Source organism: Nothoprocta perdicaria, unplaced genomic scaffold, assembly GCF_003342845.1.
Source record: "Nothoprocta perdicaria isolate Ctin4 unplaced genomic scaffold, notPer1 scaffold_31, whole genome shotgun sequence".
NCBI classification, from domain to species: Eukaryota; Metazoa; Chordata; class Aves; order Tinamiformes; family Tinamidae; genus Nothoprocta; species Nothoprocta perdicaria.
The window spans coordinates 2,452,717-2,476,988 of record NW_020455544.1 but is presented as its reverse complement, the minus strand read 5'-3'; the positions used below and the strand labels follow the sequence as shown (position 1 = coordinate 2,476,988).

General features: G+C 42.7%; 1 protein-coding gene across 1 annotated transcript in view; it reads right to left on the bottom strand.

The window, feature by feature from the left end:
* Nucleotides 1-24,272, bottom strand: part of INPP4B (inositol polyphosphate-4-phosphatase type II B) — a 160,624-nt gene that overhangs the window by 29,020 nt on the left and 107,332 nt on the right. Inside the window, exons 16-22 of the mRNA XM_026042591.1 lie at nucleotides 23,835-24,047; nucleotides 17,995-18,136; nucleotides 9,301-9,473; nucleotides 8,187-8,310; nucleotides 7,154-7,271; nucleotides 2,632-2,772; nucleotides 581-678 (exon numbers count right to left, since the gene is read on the bottom strand). Of these exons, the coding sequence (XP_025898376.1) occupies nucleotides 581-678; nucleotides 2,632-2,772; nucleotides 7,154-7,271; nucleotides 8,187-8,310; nucleotides 9,301-9,473; nucleotides 17,995-18,136; nucleotides 23,835-24,047 (1,009 nt within the window). The remainder of the gene's footprint in view (nucleotides 1-580; nucleotides 679-2,631; nucleotides 2,773-7,153; nucleotides 7,272-8,186; nucleotides 8,311-9,300; nucleotides 9,474-17,994; nucleotides 18,137-23,834; nucleotides 24,048-24,272) is intronic.

The following is a 24,272-nucleotide window of genomic DNA, read 5'->3' as shown; positions in this document are numbered from 1 at the left end:
AACAGGATTAGATGAAGCAAAGGGTGTTTTTAGTGTTTGCTTTAAAGCACAAAAGAAATCATGAACAGTATGTTTATGATACCAAACTTCTCTAAAACTTGCATATAGGGACTCGTCTCCTGAAAGTGTGCTATTAATAATAGTGACATGATGCTAGAGCTCACTGCTGGTATCTGTATCTACAGATTTCTCAGCAGTTTACCATACCTTAATGCATGCTAAAAAATAAGAGTGGAGGGAATGTCTGAAGCTTCTGCAAAATCCTATGGAKTATTTCTGTACAAACACCGGGAGCAGGGACTGTCTTCTAGTAGAGACTTGAATTATTAAAATGCATACTGCATTAATAATTTAAAAGAGCTATTTGGTTGCTCATTAGTGCATTTCCTTCTCACTGGCCCTTCTGCTATGGCCATGGGACTGCAACCCCTACCCACTTCATGCAGACACAAACTGCTTGTTTTTTAGACTTAGGCCTCCATCCCATGAAAGACACGCATCAGTAGCATGCTGATATTAATTTATTAACGACCTTTTGTCTACTGAACATTTCAAAAAGCACTACTTATTTCATACTCACAATCAGGAGGCATTTTTTCTGTAAACAGCTTGTAATATTCTTTCAGAAGTTCGAAGTTTTCCTGGTTAATGTTTTCCTGCAAAGTGGTATCTCCAAACCTAAAAAGGAACAGAAAAGTGAGAAAAAAACAAAACTAAAACACCAAGTCAAATAACGCCTCAGAATACTTTCTTTGCACAAATAAAGTACTGTTTTGAATCTAAGAGATTTTATCAGAATGYAGTTACAAATCTCATGTGCACTTTGGAGCTAATATTTGGGAATAAAATAATCACCCATAGATATTTCTTCCAAAAAACATATGGACAAAGTCATATCTTTGCAGACAACCATTCAGTAAAGCACAAATCCTTGTTTAGCACTTGTAAAGGGAAAACTTGCCAGCCAACTATTGTGTGCTGCAGGAGTGCTCTGGTCCGAGAACATGTGCTGCAAATAGTCRCACTGATTACTTCCCCAGGCCCTTTTGACCAGGTACTGCTCCTGAACTGTTAAATTTTCCTCACTTGCCTGTATCTGAAACTGACAAGAAAACTGATGAGAAACTGATGAGAAAACCCGCCTGGATGCCACCCTGTGCCACATGCTCTGGGTGTCCCTGCTTGAGCTGGAAGGTTGGACTAGATGATCTCTAGAGGTCCCTTCCAGCCTTGATGATTCTGTGATTCTSTAATTGTTTTCTCTGGTATTGAACAGAGAATGAAGGAGCACAGAAAGAGACATGGACAGGTAAGAAATTCAAGTAGACCAAGAGGGAGACAAATCCAACGATACTAAATGTGCTGCTACAGCACATAGAAGGGGATCAAGTTCTAAGATTGCCCAGAAAGTGAAGAAGACTTGGCTACTCTATTGCTGCCCTGCTACATGAAGGTATTTATTTTAAATCACCTTTTAGCCACAGTTTCCTGAAAACAGAGATGTTTGGATCTTAAAGGAATATTCTAGCAATTTATCACAAGATGATGTTTTATTGCCACATTCATTCTCCAAGAAAAGATACCTTTTTGATGAAATTATATGCAGTGTTTCCAATGTCGAAAACAAGTGCAAAGCCTTAACCTTCAGATGCCAAATGGCAACTGTGAAAAGTCTCCCATGAACATCTACAAAGCTACGAGATGGCATCTGTTAGAACTTCTTAAAAGCTGTCTTACCCAGCAAGTCAAGCCCCTCTTGTGCTTACGTTACTGCCTACCACTCAGACTGAAGTTTTTTTCAGTGTCTCCCTGTATTGCTCGCCTACATTTTGATTCATTTTGGCTTTGAAAATGTACAGAATGCAATCTGAAGTTATGCACTGTGCCTCTGAGGGGCTCGTGCTAGAACCAGTAACCAATAGCTGCCTTTTTGCAGATGTCAGCCTTGCAATCTTAGCATTGCACAAACTAGAATTAACACAACCCACTAACACCATCCCTTTGGGAGAGAAAATTAAAAGCCTAATGAATCTCTGGCTGAAATTTGGTTAATTACCTCAAGTAATCTTTCCAGAGGAGTTCTATTTACACCTTGGAATTTTAACACCATCCTTCAAGTTTCTAGGAATACATTACATACGTATTCCATATAATTAACTATCCCTCCTCAATCCTATAAGATTAAACAAAGAAAAATGTTCTCTTTACAGTTTGAGACTTTTCTAGCAACTTCAGATGTGCCTCTGGCAGATAATAAATAATAAATTTTGAATTTTAAAACTTGTGTTTCAAAGGGTCAAAATTCTGCACAGTAATAAACTTCTACATCTGTGAACTAGAGATCCATTTCATAGCTGCATCCAAGGAAAAGTTGGTCTGAACTGTTAAAATGAAGATGTGATATATGAGGGACTTTATTTGATTTCTGTTACTTTTCATTATTTCATTACTTCATAGCTTGTGCATCCTTTAATTCATTTTAAATACGTATCAAGTGAACCCGAGATAATAGTGAATCGAGTGAACCTGAATAATAATAAAAGGCTTGCTTTGTAATCTRGTGAGAAATATTCTGTGCTAGCCCAGCATCCTCAACTAGAAATTGGCGTTTTTCTGAAGGTGTCATCTTACCTCTCTGCAAGTGTTTGCTGCTCGTTGATTCCAACATTGAAGAGCACTGGATACATGCGAAGCAGCTTCCCCTCTTTGATCTCTTGTGGCAGCAACTCAAACATCTTTGCTGGAAGCTGGACCTCTATAACATAATGTTCACTAGGATAGGGAAAAAAAGTGGGAATATTGATTCCTTTGCTTAAAATTGTAACTTCCCTGGGCCACAGCAAATGTTTAGGCTTATAAATCAATTCCCCTGCTCCCTTCTATTGTGCTAAATTGTAAAATGTGAAGATTCAGCTTGTTTATTTAAGAGCATAACAAATTTATATGGAAATAGGCAGGTATATATAATTATACTCTCTAGCTTGCTACCAACTTCTGTGCAAAAGTGAAAATAGAAATAAAAGTTAAAAGTCTTCTGCTTCTTTACCACTCTCTACCAAAATGTCAGAGAACACCTCACAGCTCTTAACATGCATTTTCTTTGAGCTATAAAAGCTGCTTCCTTTCAAGAAGCCACAAAGTGATCCTTCATAATGGCCCATACTCAGCAAAACCTCTGCTTCAAATCCGGAACAAAATTCTAATTTTCTTCAATGTCTGGATTTTCTCTGCACAATTAAAAAGCATCACCAATGCCAAAATGGATTCCAGAAAGATAATAATTAAAGGCGCTGGTTCATTATACAGACTCGAGCTCTATTTTGAAAGAGATTTGATACAACCGTTYGGGTTTTGTGTTCGTGGTCAGACGTTATGAAACACGCTTCACTTGGGCTGTCAGTCCAAATTTTGTTTATSACCTTTGCTGTGAAACCCTCCGGTTTCACCTGCCTTTGAGGAGCAATGCCTGACCCTACGCGACAGAAACAACAGCATGCTATTAACTTTGTCCTTCCATTATTAGAGTCTAATAGAGGAAGAGATTAAGCGCCGACCTGTTTGCCCTCAGGATCCAGCATTTTGATCATTTGAAGAGGGCTCCATGCTAAAGGAGACTGACGCCTGCAGAGCCCGCTTACGGATGACCAACAAGAGCAGCACCTATTACAGCAGCACGGGGAGAAGGACCCGTCTCCCCCACACAGACACCAAGCCTGGGTTTTCACACAAGCTGTCAACATGCGTTAAGATWGAAAGGAAGATGTGAAGTCAAAACAGCAAAACGTAGTTATCTCTGTTTAAAGAATACAGTTTGCATCAATTGAAAAGATCTCTCACTGTTCCTCCAACGCTTACTTGTTCACCAAAGAATTAAAATACAAGCTGCAGTACCGACATGCAGACTGTAGGGGACAAAAGGCAGAAATCCTTGCAGAAGGACTGCCCTGGCTTCGACACCCAGGACCAGCTGGGTTGTCCTGCATCCCTGCCTGGGAGCAGCTGTTTGGAGAAACAGCTTGAATTTAGGAGAGCTACTGGCAGCATCTGGACCTCTGTCCTGCCCACAGATCCGAGAACCCAAAAGCTGGTCCAGCACCATCCATGTGGGTTGGAAGTGCAATTACAGTCATCTAGCGCAATGGCTTATTTCTTGGTGGGGTTTAAACCAGCAAGTAATCTTATAGCAAGTACAAGACACTCCCTGCTGAGGTATGTGCCTTAATTATGAAGGAARGGGAAGGCAGTGCATCTCAGAAAAGGGATTATAAAAAATGGGAAAAAAAAAAAAAAAAGGACAAAGCTCCGCTCCCTGCATAAGTCTCTCAGGTGAGCATTTTAATTCATCCATGTGAAGGAAAGAGCAATGACAATAGTAAAAGCATCCTTAAAAGTGAACCTGGCTTAGTGACATCCCTTCTCAGCCCACACGTCACTCTCCTGGCTGCTGTCATGTGCTGCCCGAGTGCATGTGACAGAGAGCTTCCAGGGGTTCAGAAGAAGCCTTGGCTTTGTCCARTTTAAAGACCGTGTGCCACTGAACCAAAAATGTGACTAAACCAAGACATTGCTACATTTCAGCCCCCAAATCACTACAAATCTTTTCAACATGTGGAAAAGCACTGAGAAATGCTGACCTTCGGGCATAAGTGAACTGCAGTACCATTTTAAGAGCTTCCCTTTGCACATTCCACATWTTGCACATGGATTTTCAAGTCTCAGGGATACTCTGTTGAGAGCTACCATCCCTCCATCATCCTAACTTTAAAAATGTATGACCAAATGCACAATGAAAACATCGCATTTCCAAACAYTTGGGGGAAGAAAAAAACACTATTGTGAGGGAGAACTACTGAGAGCGCTGAGTGGTAATAGTGAAGTCAGGCAAAAAAATCCAAATACCAAGACCTGTAGAAATAATTAAACACTAGTTCACCCAAGCTTTAGAAGTCCTARAATTCTACGTAATTCTTGTCACATACAGTTGCTACATGCTACATGTGCAACTTATGGCATAACCATGCCAGGTGGTTTTGGCATGACACAGGTGATAAGGCTGCTACCTTTTCCAGTGAGAAGATGACTTGGCATAAAATCATCAGCTTCTTTTTAGCTTTTAACAATAGCTGAAGAAGAGAAAATAGTGAAAACCCTGATGTACTCAAGAGGGTAATAATAAAWCCCTGTTTATTTCAGGACTCATTAAATTCAGGTATTGCATATTTAAACACATCACTAACCATGACTGCTTAAGCACACTGCTGGCTCTGACTTCCCTTATGCTCTAGTGTTTGCTCCCTCCAGGCAGGAGAAGCCCAGAGGGTCCCTCACCGCTGCGTCGGGACGCGGCACCTCACAGCGGCTGCAAGCGCTCACGTCRCCGTGGCCAGCACAGCACCAGGCCTCGAGGGAAGCTCCGTGCCTCACCYGTGAGCTGCTTGTCCTGCCTTGGTTCTTCTTAGTGACTCCTTTCTGAATCCCTTCAGTGTGACTCTACACGGCTTGCCCGAGCACACTCTTGGTTCCAAACATATTAAAGCTGTGCAGTGCCTCAAAGTTCAAGTACGCAAACGTGTTAGCAGCTTTCAYGTGTCAAGGCAACTTGAACGCTGGAGCTAACCTGCATTCTGCCTGCGTGCCAGAGGCCAGGCAGCCCAGCACGCTACTGCTCCCCACTAGACCCTTCTCATACACTTCTTTAGACAGTAAGGACTTGGGCTTGAGCACTTCCCTGGAAAGCAAGTTACAAGTGAATGCTCTGACTCTGCAAAATAGCAACTGGCAGATTAATTTTCTGTCTTGACCTTCTGCAATATTTCTCACTTTGCTCTATAAAAATCACTTCCCAAAACAACAAATAAAATGATCTGAAAACTGATTTTTTTCAAAACTCAAAATTCACAAATAGCCAGCTGCTCCACTACCTTCTCCTTTTATGATTCATTTCCAAAGCTCTCTGACAGGAGCCGTCTCGTCGCAGCCGTAGCAGTAATGAGCCTCCACAAGAGCCTTACAGATTTCTTTTGCCGCTGCTACCATTTCAGTGCTCAGTGAAGACCTGTCGTACGTCCAGTACAGCAGTCACAGGCAGCAACTCTCCTCCCTGAAGACTGACTGCTCCATCAATCTGTAATGCCTGAGGCAGCTTAAAGCTCGAGTCTCTCTGAAAAGCAGGACCTCCCGGTGTGACAGTTCAGCTCCCACCACCGTGGCGGCGAGCCAGCAACTGTGGCTGCAGGATGTTTCAAGGATTTTGACCAGTGTGATTTACAAAGGATGCATTTCTGCCTTTTTTTTCTTCCCCTCTATACACTGTAATTATTCCTAATTATTCCCCAATGTGTTACCTATCATCTGCTAGCCTCCCTGCTATTCATTGCAATCTCTTCTCAGAAGGCACATAGGATGAAAGTGAATCATCCAGAATCATTAAATAAATTAGTGGTGAATGCTCCCTTCAGAGAAAACATATATTTTCTAAAAGTTGCTGCTTTTAGTCAAATTCAGTTTATAGTCATTTTAAGAATAATGATACTATTAGGGATGTGATCTCTGCAACACTAAGAACATTCAGAAGTTCAGACTAGAACAATAACAAAGTCAAACAACGCAGTCGCCATATACGAGTCTTACAACCACAGCTAATGAAGTATTTCAGTTATGTCCTGATCTTCACCATTGCTCATGTGAAATGCACAATATCAGTCACTCTGTGCCAAGATTTCAAGTACTACATTTCCTACGTGCCCCTCAGCAGATGAGTTGGCTTCATTGCCATAATTTTTGGCATCCTAATTTTTTCAGTTCCCATCTTTAGACAATAAAGGCCCTACTCTTGCAAATGCTCTGCCATTTGTCACACTGAAATATTAGTCCTGGACACCTCAAAACCAAAGTACCTTTAGTTGGAGGACACTTGTATAAACTCAGCCTTGCTTCTTTGTGATTCAGTGTCTGGATATGCAGGACGCAACGAAACTCAGCACACAAATAGGAAACTTCTACAATTAGTTTGTATTAACAACTGCAATCTTTAGATCCCTCACATCAGGAAGGTAGCAGGGAGTCCATGGGACTATTACGAGTTCCCTCAGTCTTAACTTACATTCCCTAGATCTCCATGTACTCCAAGCTCTAGGAAACAGAAAATTCTTACCGTCTTCCCGTGATAATAGGCAAAAAATCTTCTGATTTAGCTTCAATGATTTTAAACATTACTTTCTGCAAATCTGAAATTCCCACAGCCATGTCTTCCAGCATACCTGCCTCTTCACCTGCACAGAAAGATCAGAGGTTAACGGTGACTGATCAGTCACCAAACAGGTTACAGTATGGCAATACAGGGATTATATTTGCCAATCTATGCATCTAAAATCACATCCCTAAATCCACCCTGAAGGAGCCTACATGAAAACAGAATGATTTTCAGAACTGTTGACAGTTCTCTGTGGCCCAAGTGATAGCTATGAGAGCTAAGCACTCCTGAAAATGAGCCTGCTACATATAGGCATAAAGAGAACTTTTCAGAAAAAAATATTGTCCATTCCAAAAGTGTTTTTAAAAGACTGTCCTGTTAGAGAACAGAGGTTTTCAGAACAACAGCAACCTCAAAATCTGACAGCTGCCTCAGAGCAAGCATGTGCTAAATCCTGCTCCTTTGGTCAAATTCTCCATCTGGGGAAAGGATTTCAGCACACCTAGTTGAAAGTCTTTYGAAGTATACTGCAATTGCTGTCTCCCAATGTCCTTTCAAATAGCTATCAGACGATGGCATCTGTAACAAGTTGGGAATTAAATAGTTTTCAGGCTGGCTTCACATCACCAACACTGACAGGTGGTTTCCAGAAGTGATGGGACTAAGGTTTACAGTCAGTAACTCTTTAAACCTGCTATTTGCATTACCTTTATAAACCTGATGTGCTTAATGACCACACAAGCATAGGCTTTTTAAATTAAGAATAAAAGCTCCCCTAGCTGTACTGATGAAACTAGTGCTGTGTATGGAAGGCAGAGCAGTTCAGTACACTCTGGAACAGTCAGCATTCTGAAAGAAGTCAAAAAAAATCAAACACGAATAATTTTGGATGCAGAATTCACATGCAGCACAATACCAACTGAAGTGGAATACAAGTTAAAAGAACCTACCTAGTTTGCATGTATAAGGATCTTTGTTCAAGAGCAATACTTACTATATGTACTGAGGAGTCCTTCATACTGCACAAGCAATCCAACGGTATGAAGCTGCTGCAAAAAGCCTTGATCATGTAAACCTGTGTGCAGCTTGATTATAAAGCCACAGACCAATCCAGCAAGCTTTAATGACAGTGAGAAAAAAAGTGTGAAATTAACAGATGAGCTAAAATTGAAATGAGGCTTCCCATCAATGTGCAAACATAAGAACATTCAGGTATTTGAGAAAACAAGAGATATTCAATGAYTATATCCTTCACCTCCTATTAAAATGTTACTGATTCATTTTGTGGTATAAAAGCCAGCCAAATATTTCCCTATTTTGTATCAGAGAAATTTCATTTGTTTCTTAGGGTTATATGTGATTTGCACGGGCATAAGTGAGATCAGATTCTCTCCAGGCAAGCCAGTAAGCAGCACGGCTGTGACTTCTGAGGGATTTAAAAGCAGTTAAGGCACCTAATGCAACTGGAACTGCTTGGTAGCTCTACCTTAAGTTATGTGGGAAAACCAGTGAAGCTTATAGGAGAAATGAGAGCAATCATTTAGAAACTATCTATCTGGAAAACACAATCTACAGAGAAAGATGGAAAGAACTTAAGTTATTTACCAAGTGAAGACAAGTCTGAGATGAGACGTGATAACAGACTTCAAAGACAAAATATTGCTGCAAACTAAAAGGGAATAATCTTTTCTTCACTTCCAAGGCAAGCAGGAGAAAAACAAAGTATCTGGCTCAAACGACAGCTAGAAATACTCTTGTTGGACTTCAGAGAAAAAGCATCCTGAGGAGGAGGAGAGTTGGAATATACTGGAATAGAGGACCTGGGAAGACTAAAAATAGCTGTTCAGGCCCTTCTTTATGCAGAGGGAAAGGATTAGGTAACCTCTTCTGGTCCCTTCCAGACTTTCTATGACTCACTGATTCACTTAGAATTTTCATCTACTATTCATTTCTCTTTCCCAGGATAAAATATTTATGTGGATACATGACAAAGTTGTTTAAAATTGATCCCCCAGCCCCACAAATACTGTCACAAACTCCATTTTAGCAACACCAGTAATGTTGAAGCACCCCCACAGTGGGGAACTAAGCGGCACGAGACAACCTACCGCTTGGCTAAAGACGATGTCTCTCCTTAGGGTCAGCATCAGACACTGGGGCAGACCGCACGCCAGTTCCTGGAGCAGGACGAACGTCATGGACTGCTTCGCCCTGGTCACCACCTCTGCCATGCAGTCCTTGAGCGTAAGCACAAGGGGGTAGAGTTGTTCATACCAGTCACCTGGAACGAGACGCAGCAGGGGCTGCAGGGCTGCACGGAAACCCTCGCCAGGCCGGCGAGGGGCTGCAGGCCCACGCGGAGCCRCCAGCGCCGCGACCCCGCGGCACCACCCAGGGCTTGCTCGCAGGAAGGGTTAGAGCTTTGCACCAAGACTGGGCATAAACCCTTGGCCTAAACCCCAAAATATGCCAAACCGGTGACTTCCTAAGGCCAGCCTAGTAACTCTGTGCAACTCACACCCAAGTATGGTTCACAAAGCACAGAGGGAGACACGCGAAAAACAAATTAGCACAAGATGAACGCAGTGGAGAGGGGGATCTCCTGTTCTTTCCAGGACCAACATCCTTACTACCCAAACAAATAAAGAGCGGGCAGGAGCAGGGCAAGAGCCCATATTGAAGAGCAACTGGGTGCTGGAAGGCAAARCAAAAGATCGAGCAGCCATCTGGGAAGAATATTATCTGCTTAATGTACAGGCTGGACAGATAGGAACCTTCAGGTCACACTTCCATTCTTTTTTAGCTTCTCACTATCTTCTCTTTAAATATTTAGAGATATTGAACTCATTTTTTTGAGTTATTCTGAGCAGACAGACATAATTTTGTAATATGTTTTGCTCTGCTGTTAATGTGGATGTTAAGTAATATCAAAAATGGATTAGTGCAATACTTGAAACATGAGATTCCTTAAGATATTAAAAATTAAATGAAAAGATAACTAGAAATGAACAAAAGCTTCTTTCAGCATTTAATAAACAGACCTTCATTCACACTGCAGATGGTTTTGCCCATCCCTGTAAGTAAAACAATAAAAAAAGCTCCCAAATAAAGTCATAATTTACAATTATAGTTTAGCATATTTTTATAGTTTAAAATAAACACGATCAGAAGAATCTTAATTCAATGTAAGGAGTAAAACCGATTTAATACTGTCCATTACTAATGCAGGTTTCTTTGGCTATACTATGGAAAATGCAGAAAYGAATAAATTGCACCCACCCAAGCAGACTAGAGACACCTTTTAAAGCTAGGAGAAGCTGTAACAAATAAGGCAAATAAAGGAGGACATAGGGGCAAGGTCAGAGCAGTCAGAGCAATTTGAGTTGCTTTGCATACACTTGGTGGTCAGACACAATGTTTTTTAACATAGTAAAACATATTGAAGAAATGCCAGCYGGAGAAATGCTCCCTGGAAAACTGCAAGTATGAAAAAATATAGGGTTATCAGGAATAAAACAGACAAGCTGTCCCCAGTTCCATTCTAAAGCAAAGTGAGGTAATTTTATATATGACACTATTCAAAAAAAGGGAGGGTGTGCAGAAGAAAACTACCAAGATTTACAATTTGATCTTGTTAAACTTATCAAAAAGACTGAACAGCAGCTTGTTTTCTCTTCTTCATGAGGAACAAGTAGCAAGTATTGAGGTGATCTTTATTTCTAGCAAACAGAAACGCATCAAGAACCAAAGGCTGTAAAAGGTGATACCAGACATGAACATTCAGAAATAAGGCAGATACTTCTGGTGATGAGAAATTGAAGTACTGAGGGAAGTGGCAGATTCTCCATCTCTTAATATCTTTGAAACAGAGCACTGTTTTGGAAGATGCTCTAGAGCAAAATGCAAACAAAACTTGTTCACCTGGAATTTTGCCATGTATGACGGATAAATTAAGCCCCCATTTCCAGTCTTAAATTATACTAATTTAAGAAGTCAATCAATAAGTGCCAAGGAAAGTAACTACATCAGAATGAGATTAAAAGATATCATGTATACTAAACCAGCAGAGATGGCTTATGTGGCTGAAATGGAGTTTGCTGTCCATATTCTCTTTTTGAACTTGAGAAAGCCTTCAAAATGACCATAATCAGTCACTTCAAAGCAGACATGAAAGTTCAGCCAACAGACATTTGTTCCATTTTCATGACAAAGCAGATTTGGACACAGACACAACTGTGGATCTTGCAAGGAAGCAATGAGGGCAAGAGAGAAAAACATGAATTTCCATAACTAGCTGCCCCTCTGACCCCACATTTACTGCTTCAGGGCTAGAGACTGTTACAGACTACCATTTTTCATAAAAAAAGCAGGTCACAGGCCAGCCACAATTCACAGCACACACATTTTTCTTCTACTGAATTGCTGCTTAGCCAGTCACTCCTCATCTTGTATTTCTTCTGCTTTGAACACCCCTCTTTGCCCTTACTCAGTGTCGCCCTGCGATGCCACTGTATCAAGATCAGTGCTCATCCTGCTCTCACAGGGCCTAAAGCTTCCCCCAGCTTTGGAGCGTTGGCAGATTTTTATAAGGCTCGTCTGTACCTTGTCATCCAAGACATTAATGAAAATATTCAATAATGCCAGACTCAGAACAACATAAGTGGATTTGATTTCATACAGATTCCAGATTGACAGTAAATCACTGATAACTACTTTCCATTATAGTTTTCCCCAATTATTTTGCATACACATTGTGCTAGTTTCAAAACGATTTTCTTGTAAAAATTTTGTCTAAAMCTGTATTTGGAATATCTTATTGTACCAAAGTAAAAATGGAGCATATTTGATAATATTACTAACATTAGTAATTTTTGTCAGTGATAGCTGGGCATAAAGGATTAAATTTTTTTTTTTGAAATTCTCAAGGCTTTTTTCCCATTAACAGACAGTCATGATAAATTTATGAAGGTAAATGAATATTTAATAACYCAAAGAATACAATGCCACGACATTACTCTGTAGAAATCTTTACTTACATAGATATTTTGCTTTATAGAAAGACCATTATAATTCTAGTTATTTAGGCTTAGAATACCAGTTTTCCAAAAATACACTTTCTAATACACTTTACCTTAATGACTAAAACTTAATTTTTTTTTGTATGCTATTATAGAATGGCATTGTACTTGCTAACAGGAAGCAAGATAAAAATATACCCAAATGTAATTAAATTATCCATAACAGCCATCTGACTCTTTCTGCATGATGAAAATTCTTGCTCACAGCTCACAAGGAAGCTCAATTCCCAGAAGGTGGAGCTAGTTAGCAAGTCTAAAGGACAGACTACTCTGTTTTCACTCTTCCCCATTATAAAATTAGAATAGGCTGTACTGCTTTGAAAACAGAGCATCTATGAATGGAATAGTATATGGAAAGTGTAAGTCTATCCTGGTAGGCCTCGATAAGCTTGGAATATAAACAAAATTTGTAAAGAGATGATTTTAAAAAGTATTTTAAAAACCTGGTCCAAATTAATGTTCAGATTTTTTCTGCTACATCTTGTCACAAATCTGCTGGCAGGTGAAGATGCTGCTTGGCTGTGGAGAGGTGCAGGGTGTCCCACAGTTCCCACAGTTGCTCCTTCACGAGGAAACGGGCAGTTGGCTGAGACCCGGCTGTCGCTACAAGGCTAGTCAGGCACGCAGGGGTCTGCGACTTGCACCGCCTTACTGAGCGGCGAGAACTTGGTAGAGCGACTGACGCAAGGCAAAGGTACAAACTATAAATTTTGCATCTTGCACGCTCAAGAGCTCACATAAATGCTGGCCCTTTGGATYTCAAAATTTCTTTTGACTTAACTGCAAGTTACACATCTCTAAGTGAAGTACAGAAACAACTGAAGAGCTAACTGAATGAGTAACTGTTTCAGAGGGCACTAGGAGCAAGGAGATAAGCTACACGGAGACTACAGGTTGCTTGAGAGATAAGGGCAGGCTGTCCTGTTTGGAATACTTGGCTTCCAAAAATACCTAATACCTAATGATRAAGCAGGACAAGTCAGAAATCATGCAAGGCAGCCTTCAAAAAGGAAACTAAAACAAAAAYAGCCAAGCCAGACATTAAAATTGAGGATGGAGGGGAAAAAATTCAGAAGAAATGCTACCACTACGCAAGTAGCAAAGGATTAAAAGGAAAGAACATGTTCAGCACAAGCACAGGACAGATCCTGCTCCCAATTTTAACAATAACCTGTGAAAATTATGGTAGGATTTGCTCTCCGAGTGCTGGAAAATATTCTGTTAACCCACATGCCTGTACAAGCAAATGATCTGCTTAGCATCCAGTTAGCAATTTCTGAATGATAATATCCAAGCTGCAGTAAGCCAAACGGCAAGTTAAATTTGAAGTTTGGCACAAAAACAAGCTCCTGTGCTTTTCAAAATCAGGTGCATTGAGCTGTTTATTAAAACATGCTGGTAAACAAGCAGAAAATCTTAAGGTTTTGCAGTAGCACTCCTCTCCTTTTATCCTGTCAAGAAAGAAGAGGAGGAGCTAATTCTAYCACTGCTTCCTATCTAAAAATCACTACAAGTCTTTAAGGTAAAAGCAAGACTGTAAGATACCTCGAAGTGTAACTGATATGAAGACAAAAGCTAAAAGCAGCGTTAGAGGCAGAAGCAGGCACAGCCTCTTGCACTCCCAGCTGCAGAGGCCTCTGCAGGTGCACGCAGCTAAAACARCAGCAGCTACCGCGGACTTCAAGAACAACCCATTTCCTGCAGCAAATGCCCACCTCCCTAGCACAGGAACATGCAAGTAACCCAGGAGAGGCCTGAGGCCAAGCACACCGGGAAGCTGATGGCCCCTCATCAGAAGCAGCGTTAGGCAAACACCGATGTGCTAAAGGAGTAGGCAGGCTGAGAGACCAAGCGATCCCGGCAAGCAGAGCAGCTCCCGCGTGGCCGGCCCGAGCAACAGGAGGCCGCTGCCCCGCGCGCCCCGAGCTGCACGGCATCGCCCATCTGCAAGAACCCTCGCTTCAAGACACATCTCTAAGCTCAAATGTGGCTTGACCTCGCACCACAGAGCGGTCAGCTTCCTTTTCCCTCATTTTCCCAGCTAGGTCTCAGTTTCAGTCTGGGGTGAGAGCTAAGCTCTTCCTGAAGGGATGAGATTTAATCCTAACCGAAGAGAGCCACCAACCTGAACAGGCCTTCCTGGCATTTCTGCAGGTAATACAATAACGATTTACCTCAATTGCACAGCTTTGGTGTCCTGGGGAATGATCTTTAAGATCTACTATTCGATATTGATCACCTTAGACTACAAATGTGATCACACCAGTCAAGGGTGAAAACTGAAACCACTGCATAACATGTACACACAAGTGTCTCAGCAACTTGGATTACAATGGAAACAGAAGGTGATGGCAACAGCAGACATGAAGGTAAGGCCCTTATGTCTAAGGCGTAAATTCCATATATTCAAAACAAAGGAGTAGYGGAAAACCTTACTGTAAAAGTGCTGTGAAACTAGATCTGCTGGTAACTGAATATTTCAAGAAAAATCTGGTGATTAAGTGCTCTTMCCTTTCCGTTCACACTGGCTGTCTTTAAGGTGCCATCAATAGCTGAATCACTTTGAAAAAGACAGAGGTGCCAAGTCTTGTATTCTGGGCTACCTATAGCCCATTAAAATGACCCTACCAGAATGGAAGGGATGGGGGTTGAACAGCTCTCCTTTAAAATCCATTTACTCTTCCTGATTTATCCTGCAGAGGAATCATAATCCTGCAGCTGATGAAACATAACACGTTACCTTGGTGACTGATAACTCAAATTGAGCCCTAAGCATACACTCAAAGGTCAGACTGCATGAAAAGTTAGGCTAAGGAGGATATAATTCACATTGAAAGGGAAGTACAATAGAAAATGTGTTGCAGATATTTCAGATTTCAAAGTGAGCGTGCTGGAAAGGATGGGGATGGGGGGAAGAMGGGAAAAAATAATCACAAAATGTCAATCCTAAGACTGCAAAATATAAACCTATCCTAGCAAGTTCAGACCATGTATTAAAAGAACATCTCCATTTGTAGGAATATGCTATTATTCAAAAAATAATTGCCTTTTTCTATTATCTGAATGTGTGATGCATTTTTTATCATCTATTCTGTTATATGCTGCASAGTAATTACATCAATCAAGTTCACTAACTTGAGCTAACACTATTTTTCCCCTAGTTTAAAGCCTGCCCTTCAGTGATTTGCTCACATCCCTGGGTATATCCCATTTCTCTTTCAAACGGCAGCACAGTTTTTCTTGGGACCAACTCCAGGGCTGAGGCAGTTCCAGATCCAGTGCTCTCTCTGCAGCCGTACGCTTTCAGTATTACTCCCCTAGGTTGCATATTAACCATGGTGTGAGTGCAAGCACAACACACAGCAAGCTTTTCCTTCCCACGATGGTTGTGAACTGTGTGTACCTGACCTGTGAATTTGCATGCACAAAACACTATCATCGTAGCTCAAATCTATGGGTGTGACCATGTTGTTATCCTCTGGGCTGCCATGGGCAACTCCCAAGYCGCGTGCAGTCACCCTAAGGACACACTGGCTTCCACAGAAAGCAGAGGAGGAGAAGGGGAAGGAGCTCCGCGAAGCCGCTCGGTTCCCACCTGCAAGCCGAGTGCGCGGCACAGCTCCGCACAAGCGCCCGCGCTGCTCCCCCGAAGGGCACTTCTGCTCCTTCTAAAGGATTAGGGGAAGATCCTGCAATTATGGGCACATTTAGGAGAAAAATTTATCCCCGTGCCATAACACCTAGATGTGTTYTGTGTCCCTGGCCTGTCAACTCCAGAAAATAAACTTGCAGCTGAACAAAACAGGTCTCCTGCAATTTCTCACCATTACAATCACCATCATCACTTAGTGAGTGTTATTTTTCAGTCTATTTGATGGCCACTTACTGCAGTTCTTAAAAGGAAGTAACTTGAAGTGCCTTTCATTTTGTGCGCCTGAAGTTCTGATCAATATTTCAGCGGCCTGYGTAAAGTGTGAGCCTGAACCAAACCTAAGAGCACCCTTCTCTCTTTTTTACAACCGCAAGAACAATGTACAACACAAACGGACCACTGCTGGTTAAATATATCTCATGGCTTATACCGAAACACACAGTAAATGTACAGGGGCTTGAAGAGACTTAAGGAAAATCAGGAATCTCTATGCTTGAGGCTTTCGTGCTGTTCATCTTTTCCATCTCTTGCTTTTATGGACAGAGAGCACTCAAAGTGAAGCAAAGTACAACCCTAAATCACAGCTTCTTTCCTGTCCCAAGCTGGATAAACAATATTCAGTGTCCAGTCTTGTTCTGCAACTAAAAGGATGCTCAGCACCTGGGATACAGGCTATACATGTGGACACACGCTGTGGTAACACAGAGAAGAGGTTCAGGTGCAAGCGTAGCACCYTCCCTGCAAAACACTCTCCATCCTCATCGTCATCTGTCATCTGATAACAGAGCAGCATCTAGGGGGAGAGAGGAGAGTTGGGCACAAGAATAAAAGCAGCCTCATTCTTGCAATCAGAGCTGGAATGCTTGCGCTCACTTTTTAAGGACTGCTGCCAAGTTAACAAGTATTTTTACCTYACTGTTGAGAATTCTGTACCTTATCTAAGGAAGGTAGAAAGCAGAGAACCCTTGTAGAAAGCCCAACCGTGCTCATGCTTGGAACCTGCCAGCCATCACCAGGAAATACAGATGAGAATCTCCCTAGCAAAAGGGACACTTTCCTGGTACATGGAAACTTGCAGAAGCAAACAGAAAAACAATATGCTGTCTCTAGACTATTTGTTAAAAAAAATTTAAAACCCTCCAACACATCCAGATGGGAAAACAGGAATTCCAGGATCTCAACACAAACCTCTCATATTGCTCACTAACTACATTAAAAAAAAAAAAAGAAGTTTGCACCCAAAGTCTGGTCTGATGCATTTGCCACTACTGCACAAATAAGATTTCTATATATTTGGAATAAAAGTTAATAACTACAAATAGGTTGTAACAGCTTAAAAGCCTTAGAGTRAAATCAAGTCATAAAAATGTGGGGAAAGAAAAAACTGCAAAGAAAAAAAATAACAGAAATCAGAAAAAAATGGATTGTATTTTCATTGTTGGCTGAAGAGTAACACAGGGTTTGGCTCTGCTGTTCTCTCATGTGGAGTAGAACACAGGATGCCAAGGTGCTGTCTCATTTGTTGCAATGCACACAAGCAAGTTTTCCCYTCAGATGGAAGAGGCAGATCTTGACTCATCTGTACTGGGTGAGGACCACAAGGAACATCCTCCTAGGGAGGGTCACAGGACTGACATATCAACTTCTGCATTCACAGAACCACCACTTTAAGCAGGTTGGAAAACAAAGTTCAGGAAGCCTTTTCAAAAARCAAGAGCATTTACAGGACACTCAAATGGAACACCTACCTTTCCTTAAAGTTCCAAAGGGTTAACATTCCAAATCCCCCCCCGCCCTGAAAAAAAGAGTATATTCAAGTATAACCTAAAATAGACTCCCTCAGCCTTCAAAAGAAAGCACCTTACTTCCACAGAGTTTTCATGTAGCACAGAAGATTCAGCACTGCAAACAGTTCAAGTGCACAATGGCAATGCAATCCGATAAACAGCCTTCCAGCACGCAAGGCTGGGACTGTGCAGAGCCTCGCTACCAGCGCTCCTATCAAAGAGACCGGTGATTTTGCCCAATGGATTTTTCCCATTTACTCTAGGCAGTGAAAAGTGGGTGCTTACCGCCTTCGTGCGGCATCTGGCGATCTGCTGGCGAAGGGGCATTTTCACCTGCTTTGCTGCTGCTGCTGTCTTTTTCAAGCAGTCTGTCCACCATGGCAATGACGCAGTTTAAACTCTTGCCCACGTTGGCCCACACCCTGTCCTGAAAAGAGCATGAGTATCACTACACATTACTGAAGCAGCGTGGAAAAAACATCAACTTCTTCAAACACTTAACTTGGTGAAAAAGAAGTACAGATTACAGAAATACTAGCAASCAGCATCTTACCATTTTCCTCATTAGAGGGTGTACCAGCAGTTTAAGACTTTATCAGAGGCGCTTTTTTTCCCTACAGTGTTAAATGATAGAACTGTTTTTTGTTCCTTTGCTTTGGTTGGCTTTGCTTGCTTGTTTTTAAAGACACTGGAGGGTGCATATGCCTCAGTCTGTACACGAAGACACATGCAAAACTTTTTAGATCCAACCGCCAAGAACTAAAGAGTTAGACTATGTGAAAAAACACAGCTAGAGTAAAGGCTTTCAAAGCCTTGCTAAATCAAACCCTGTGTGCAATTGGTTTGCCATTGTGCTTAGCAGCCTTTTTTTTTTTTGACAATTTAATATACCCTCTATTTTTGCCACGTGACTTCTGTTCTACAGCTCTCATAGGAGCCACAGGCAGGACACTTCACTGGGTGTGTTACTAATATGGCAATTACAGAAACAGAGAAGCCAAGTTGAACAAGCAGAGAATAAACGAGAATGTGCGGGTGAGAGAAGCCAGGATGGAATCGAGAGGCAGGAAGGCTCTTTCAGATGCCATATGCTGCAGAAAGGAAACCTCCTACACTTACTCATGTGGGTGTATGTGTGTTGGGGGGGGGGAAATCAAGTAGCACAAAAAAGACACATCCAGTTTTAAGTCTGATAAAGCCTGGGAAAAGCACATGTGCTTTGCAACTGAATCACTCGAAAACAAGTGGAGATCAACCCAAGTTTGCTTGCAGGAGGAAGAGTGGCAAAAAGAATAGGATGTCACTGCTTTGCTTTCTACTTTCTGGCCCAGCAGCTAGAAGCATTGTGTACGTGTCGGGCTCCTCCAAGTGCACAAATGGAGTTTCAAGAGACAACACGAGAGAGGTCAAGGAGAAGAACCCAAAGCCTCAAGTCAGGCCACGCTGCCATACGAACGGTGACACCCGGGAGCCGCTCGACGGCAAAGGGAGAGCCACGATGGAGGCAGCTCCTGTGCCAAGGGAGCCACCGGCACGGGGCGCGCACAGTGAGCAGGGCGCCCCAACCAGCCCCACGCCGGGCTTCTCCTCGTCCATTCCCATAGGGGGGCCTGAAGAACAYGTGGACACTTTGGAGAGTGGGAGAATGTAAGAACTGGGGCCAGACGCCACCCGAGGCCCTCCCTAGGGCACTCCTGTGCTTTGAGCACACCGGTTTCAGAAATTGCTCCGGCTTTTCCCCTGCAGATGAGCATTTATCTTCACGACTTGTTAAGCAAGCTACACTGCCCACGAGAGAGCAAGGTACCCACTTCGCACCCCTTGTACAACAGCAGCAACTACCAAGCAAAGCTACATATATTTCACAATTATTTTTTTCTAAGACAGTCTCTATAGCATTAGATGCCCAATGCAAGAAGCGAAAATATCTACACCCATACACACAACCAGCCTACTGGATACCTGACTAGCTGGGATTCACATCCACAGACAAAACTTCAAACAAAGGTAGAGAAACTTCAGGATTTTAACCCCTTAGGTACCTCAAGCTTTTCTGAAAGACACAAGATCAACTAAATGATTTCAGGCATCCACAAGCACTAGTTTTAAAGAAGGATTCTATGGAGAGCAAGGGAAAAAAATGGCACCAAATAGTTACAAGATTTACCAAAGCAGCAGGGAACATGAGCCTTCCCAGCCACTGGAGCTGCTGAGGGCTATGTATAGCAAGGTGCTGGATGTATTTGCAGCAACAAAACTTCCCCTTCCTCTCTCCGCGTTGGGATTGTGCCGTCCCAGCCAACACCATCAGGTTCCTAATGAGCACCTGGTGCCACCACATAGACGATGCAAATGCTCCCTGTTTACATAGGTGAGCTCGCCCATCTCCCCTAAAACCAGCTGTTAGCTGAGCAGCAAGGTGATGCCTGCAGATTCACCTAACCCTTCCCCAAGGGCTTTGGGGTAAGATGCATGCACGTCTGTAGGGAGGAGAGCTCCCTGTCCCTAACACACACCTGGCTGTTTCACACACAGCCAAGTGGCACACAGGGAGCACAGGTCTGTCCTTGGGCTCTCCMCCGCTCCATGCGGGAGGATCTAGGATTAGATGCTGTTACAAGTGGTCACAAAACATAAATGTGTCTAGCATTCATGCTGACCTTAGCCTGCCCAGACTGGAGGTATCCATGCTTTTAAAAAGGACCCACAGAGTACTGCAGTTTGGAAACCAACTAAAACACAGTTTTCAAATGAATTAAAATGAAGTGGCTCCATATTCTCCAAGAGAAGAAATCCATCTATTTTGTATCCTTTCTCCTTAGTATTCCCTAATGTTTTCCTCTAGCCTAGCACATCTTCCACCCACATTTCACCCTCTCAAGCAATCTATTTTCAATTCTCCTAAGAGCTACTTCACAAGTGAGCATTGCACAGCATGCATCAGGGTAAAAGCAGAAAGTATTCCCAGTGTCTCTCAAGTAAACTTTCTTATGAGCCCTCTGTGCGAAGAACACAAGTTTTGTTTCTTGATGGACTGAAGTTTGGAGTCCCTAGATTCCTAAGCAAGATGTTTCTCCTGGGTGCTGGTTTTCCCCACCAGTTGCTGTGGGGCTAATGGGAAGGAAGCTACAGCTGTAGCCTGAGTAAACAAGAGGAACAAGGTCTCTAACTGCCTCTCCTTCCTGTTTCTTCAAGCTCAAAAGCCAAATGCATGACAGCAAGAGAGGAACCCTGCAACCCAGGGCTTGTCCCCCACTCTGGGACAGGTCAACAGCAGGTTGGCCTCTTCCAGGTTTCAAAAGCCACTCCGGACTGTGGGGTCTCCTGACACGTATGGCAACAGATCTGCATCCCCCTGTCCCCCATGGTGACAGTTACAAATGCTGGAGACAAACTTCTCCTGATGCTTCTGCTGCAGCACTGCCAAGTGCACGCCCATACTCAGGGCAGCTTTCATGGAAACTTGGGCTTTGGCATCACAGAAAGCCAGGCACTTCCCTAAAGGCATCGACCTGGAAAATAGTTCCCTCTCATCCAGCCAGTCAAGGAATGCAATTCGTGCCCATCTGCTCTGGAAACACCTTTAAAAGGCCATTTCACAGGGAGCGGGCAGGAGAGGAAGCAAGTCYCCTGTCATCACAGCCTCCCAACGCACAGGCCCAGCAGAGCCCAGGCCCCCATATCCTGCATTTCCAGGACAGGCATCTCCCACCTTGACACAGGGCAGCACCGTCGCCTGCGCTACTCGTGCAACCTGTTCGTTGGTCGGGGTTTCTGTGTGTTGCAACTGTGTTACAACTGGTCACAACAGCTRAATTCCATTGGATACAAAAGCAGCAAATAGGAAACAACTTTTTTTTCCTTCCATCACAGGTGTTCAACAACATGCACTCAAGAAAATTCAACATATTGTTTTGCAAACATTTGTACTTAACTCACTGGAAATGCAGTTCTATCATAACTCTTTTAATGCTTTCATTCAACTCCAGCCCCATTAAGCAGTGAGTCAGCAACATGGAGCAGACCTGGGTCCGAGGTGCCCCCTTCCCTTGCATCGTGCACGCCAAGGCTCCACTCCCCYCCTGCGGGGAGGCTCCAGGACAGCAGAGGCAGCCGGCAGGAGCAGAGAGCATCTATSCAGAGGCCATCTGTAACTCTCAGGTTAAATATTTCTCCTGAAACAGTAATGCTTTAGTACTGCCTACATACAGTGCTCCCAACTACACAATATCAAGAGCTCAATTCCTGCTGCTGTAAGCTATGCAGGGATGGAAAATTCTACTTGGTACCAAAGTGGGGAGGTGCAGCAGGGCAGCATTGCTGAGCACAGTAAGGGGCCAAACGCAGACCACGGGCCCCTCAACGGAAGAGCAGCTCTTTCCTCGTGGTCCTAAGGCAGCGCAGGTACTGGATACAGCTGGGGCCTCCTTGAGCTTTGTTGGACATCGCTGGTTTAGCTTTCAAGCAAMACTGAAACTGAAATCCCAGTTACAAAGTGCATCTCTAGTCCTTGAGAAGAGTGGGAAAAAAAGCACAGCCAGCTTCCCAAGGCAAGAAATGGGGAGAATGCCCGTACACTGCATACACAACACTGCAAAGCTCCCTTTTAGGGCAAAATTTCAAAAAAATATTTCAAAATTTAGAAAAGAGGAGATGCTGCATTTTTTTTCAACTTGACTAGCACTTTCTCAGTCTTCCTGTTATGCTAATGAAAATTCCTTCATTAAAACTAAGGTTGTGTTTTATTTCCACTGATAAACAGGAAAATAATGGAAGCTTAGTATTTAAAATTAGGGGGAAAAGATCAACTAAGATGTACAGATCTATACTGTCCGAAGTGTGACAGTGACTAGCTCTGCTTTTAAAGGCAGAAAATCCTAGTTGGGCTTTAGTTTAAGCAGACAGGTAAGCCTACTAAGTGGACAAAAAGAACCTCAGATACACTTCAGTCGTGTTTACGTGCTTTAGTAGAGAAGGGGGCAAACATCTACCACACCTTCAGAGTCCAGCTTATAAATAGTCCATAATGAAACACAGCAAAGGCAGCTTCTTTGCAAAGGCAAGAAGAGTAAATTAAAGCTTGCCCAGAAATACTCATTTTTTCTAGAGCTGTAAGGTTTCATCCCTATATTAAATCTTTTCTTGTATTTATTTCACTAAAGGTTTCTACAGCTGGAAACAAATTAACATTTTGGCCTTGATTTCAAGTAAAGAACTACTATTCTAGCCCCTGAGGATGTAGGGAAAACATGAAAAAGTGAATTCAAGACTACAGCCAGAAGGCAAATAAAATTACTTATTGCTTAAATCTCATGACTTCTTAATGCGCAGGATCGGAGATAATTGTCTTTTCTCTATATGAAATAGATTCCTCTTCCCTTATTTGGGGTATAGATAAAAATTACAGTTCAGGTGTAATATATAGTAGCTCAAAGTGATTAATTATTTATAACAGATGAATATGCTGGCATCCTTTACATTTATGAGAACACATGATGAACTGGGTGTCTGAACCTGAGCTGAATAAAAATACCTCAAGAGTTCAGGATGTATGCAACAAGGAAGCAGATCTATCACAAGCATCCACTAAAATAATTAAGTCACAAAACTCTCAGCCACATAACTAATAAAAATCTTGGACAGATATGCTAAGAACATAAAATCTGAAAAAGATGAGGTTTCTTGCACAGTTTCAGATATAGTRCTGCTTAAGAACAGAGTGTAATGGAAAACAGCTTTACTGGAGACAATTCATATTTATGATCAATCTTCTCCAAGAAACAGAAGAATTGTTTTGTCATTTCATCCCATGTCTCTCCAATCTCCTTTAAAATAACTATTGAAACAAACTCAAGAAAAAAAGGAAAAAAGGTTATTTTCCTGTCTGGACATGATGTTCATCATCCTCATCACTATATGCACAACCATGTGGTCACACTTGAGAAAATTTTCAGCTTTGTTTTAAAAGATATTTATTTTTGAAATGTCAGTAGTTTCAATTTGATGGAGGTATCTGAAAATGTCATTTCAAGTTTTCACCTTCTTTCCCCTCCTAACAAAACGTGGCCAGACACTAGAGCCCGTAGCCGTTCTCGCGAGGCTGTCGGCGGTGCCGGGCGACTTACCCACTCCTCCTCGTCGTACTCGGAGTGGTGGGGTATGGAGTCCTGTCGCCGCAGCGGGGCCGGGCGCTCCTGCCGCTGCGAGTCCCCCCGCTCCTCGGCGCCGTCAGGGGCTGCCAGGGGCTTCTTGAGGACGCAGCCGGGCCGCGCCGTGTAGAGGGCTAGCAGGGCGCTCCGCACCAGCTGGTCCTTGAAGGCGTGCACGAATAGCTCTGTCTGGAAGGGCGAAACAGCGGGAGGCRTCAGCCGGAGAGAGACGCTGGGCAAGACAGAAACGAGAGCCCCCAGTGGTACCTGGAGCAGCCCGGATGAGCCTTCCGGGGCAGGCTGCGCAACGGACAGCAAAGCAAACCACTCTACAGCAAGGCTTTGGGGGATACCATCACATCCCACAGTCCCCTTACCCTAAGGATTGGGATCAAAGCACTGAACTGTTACAAA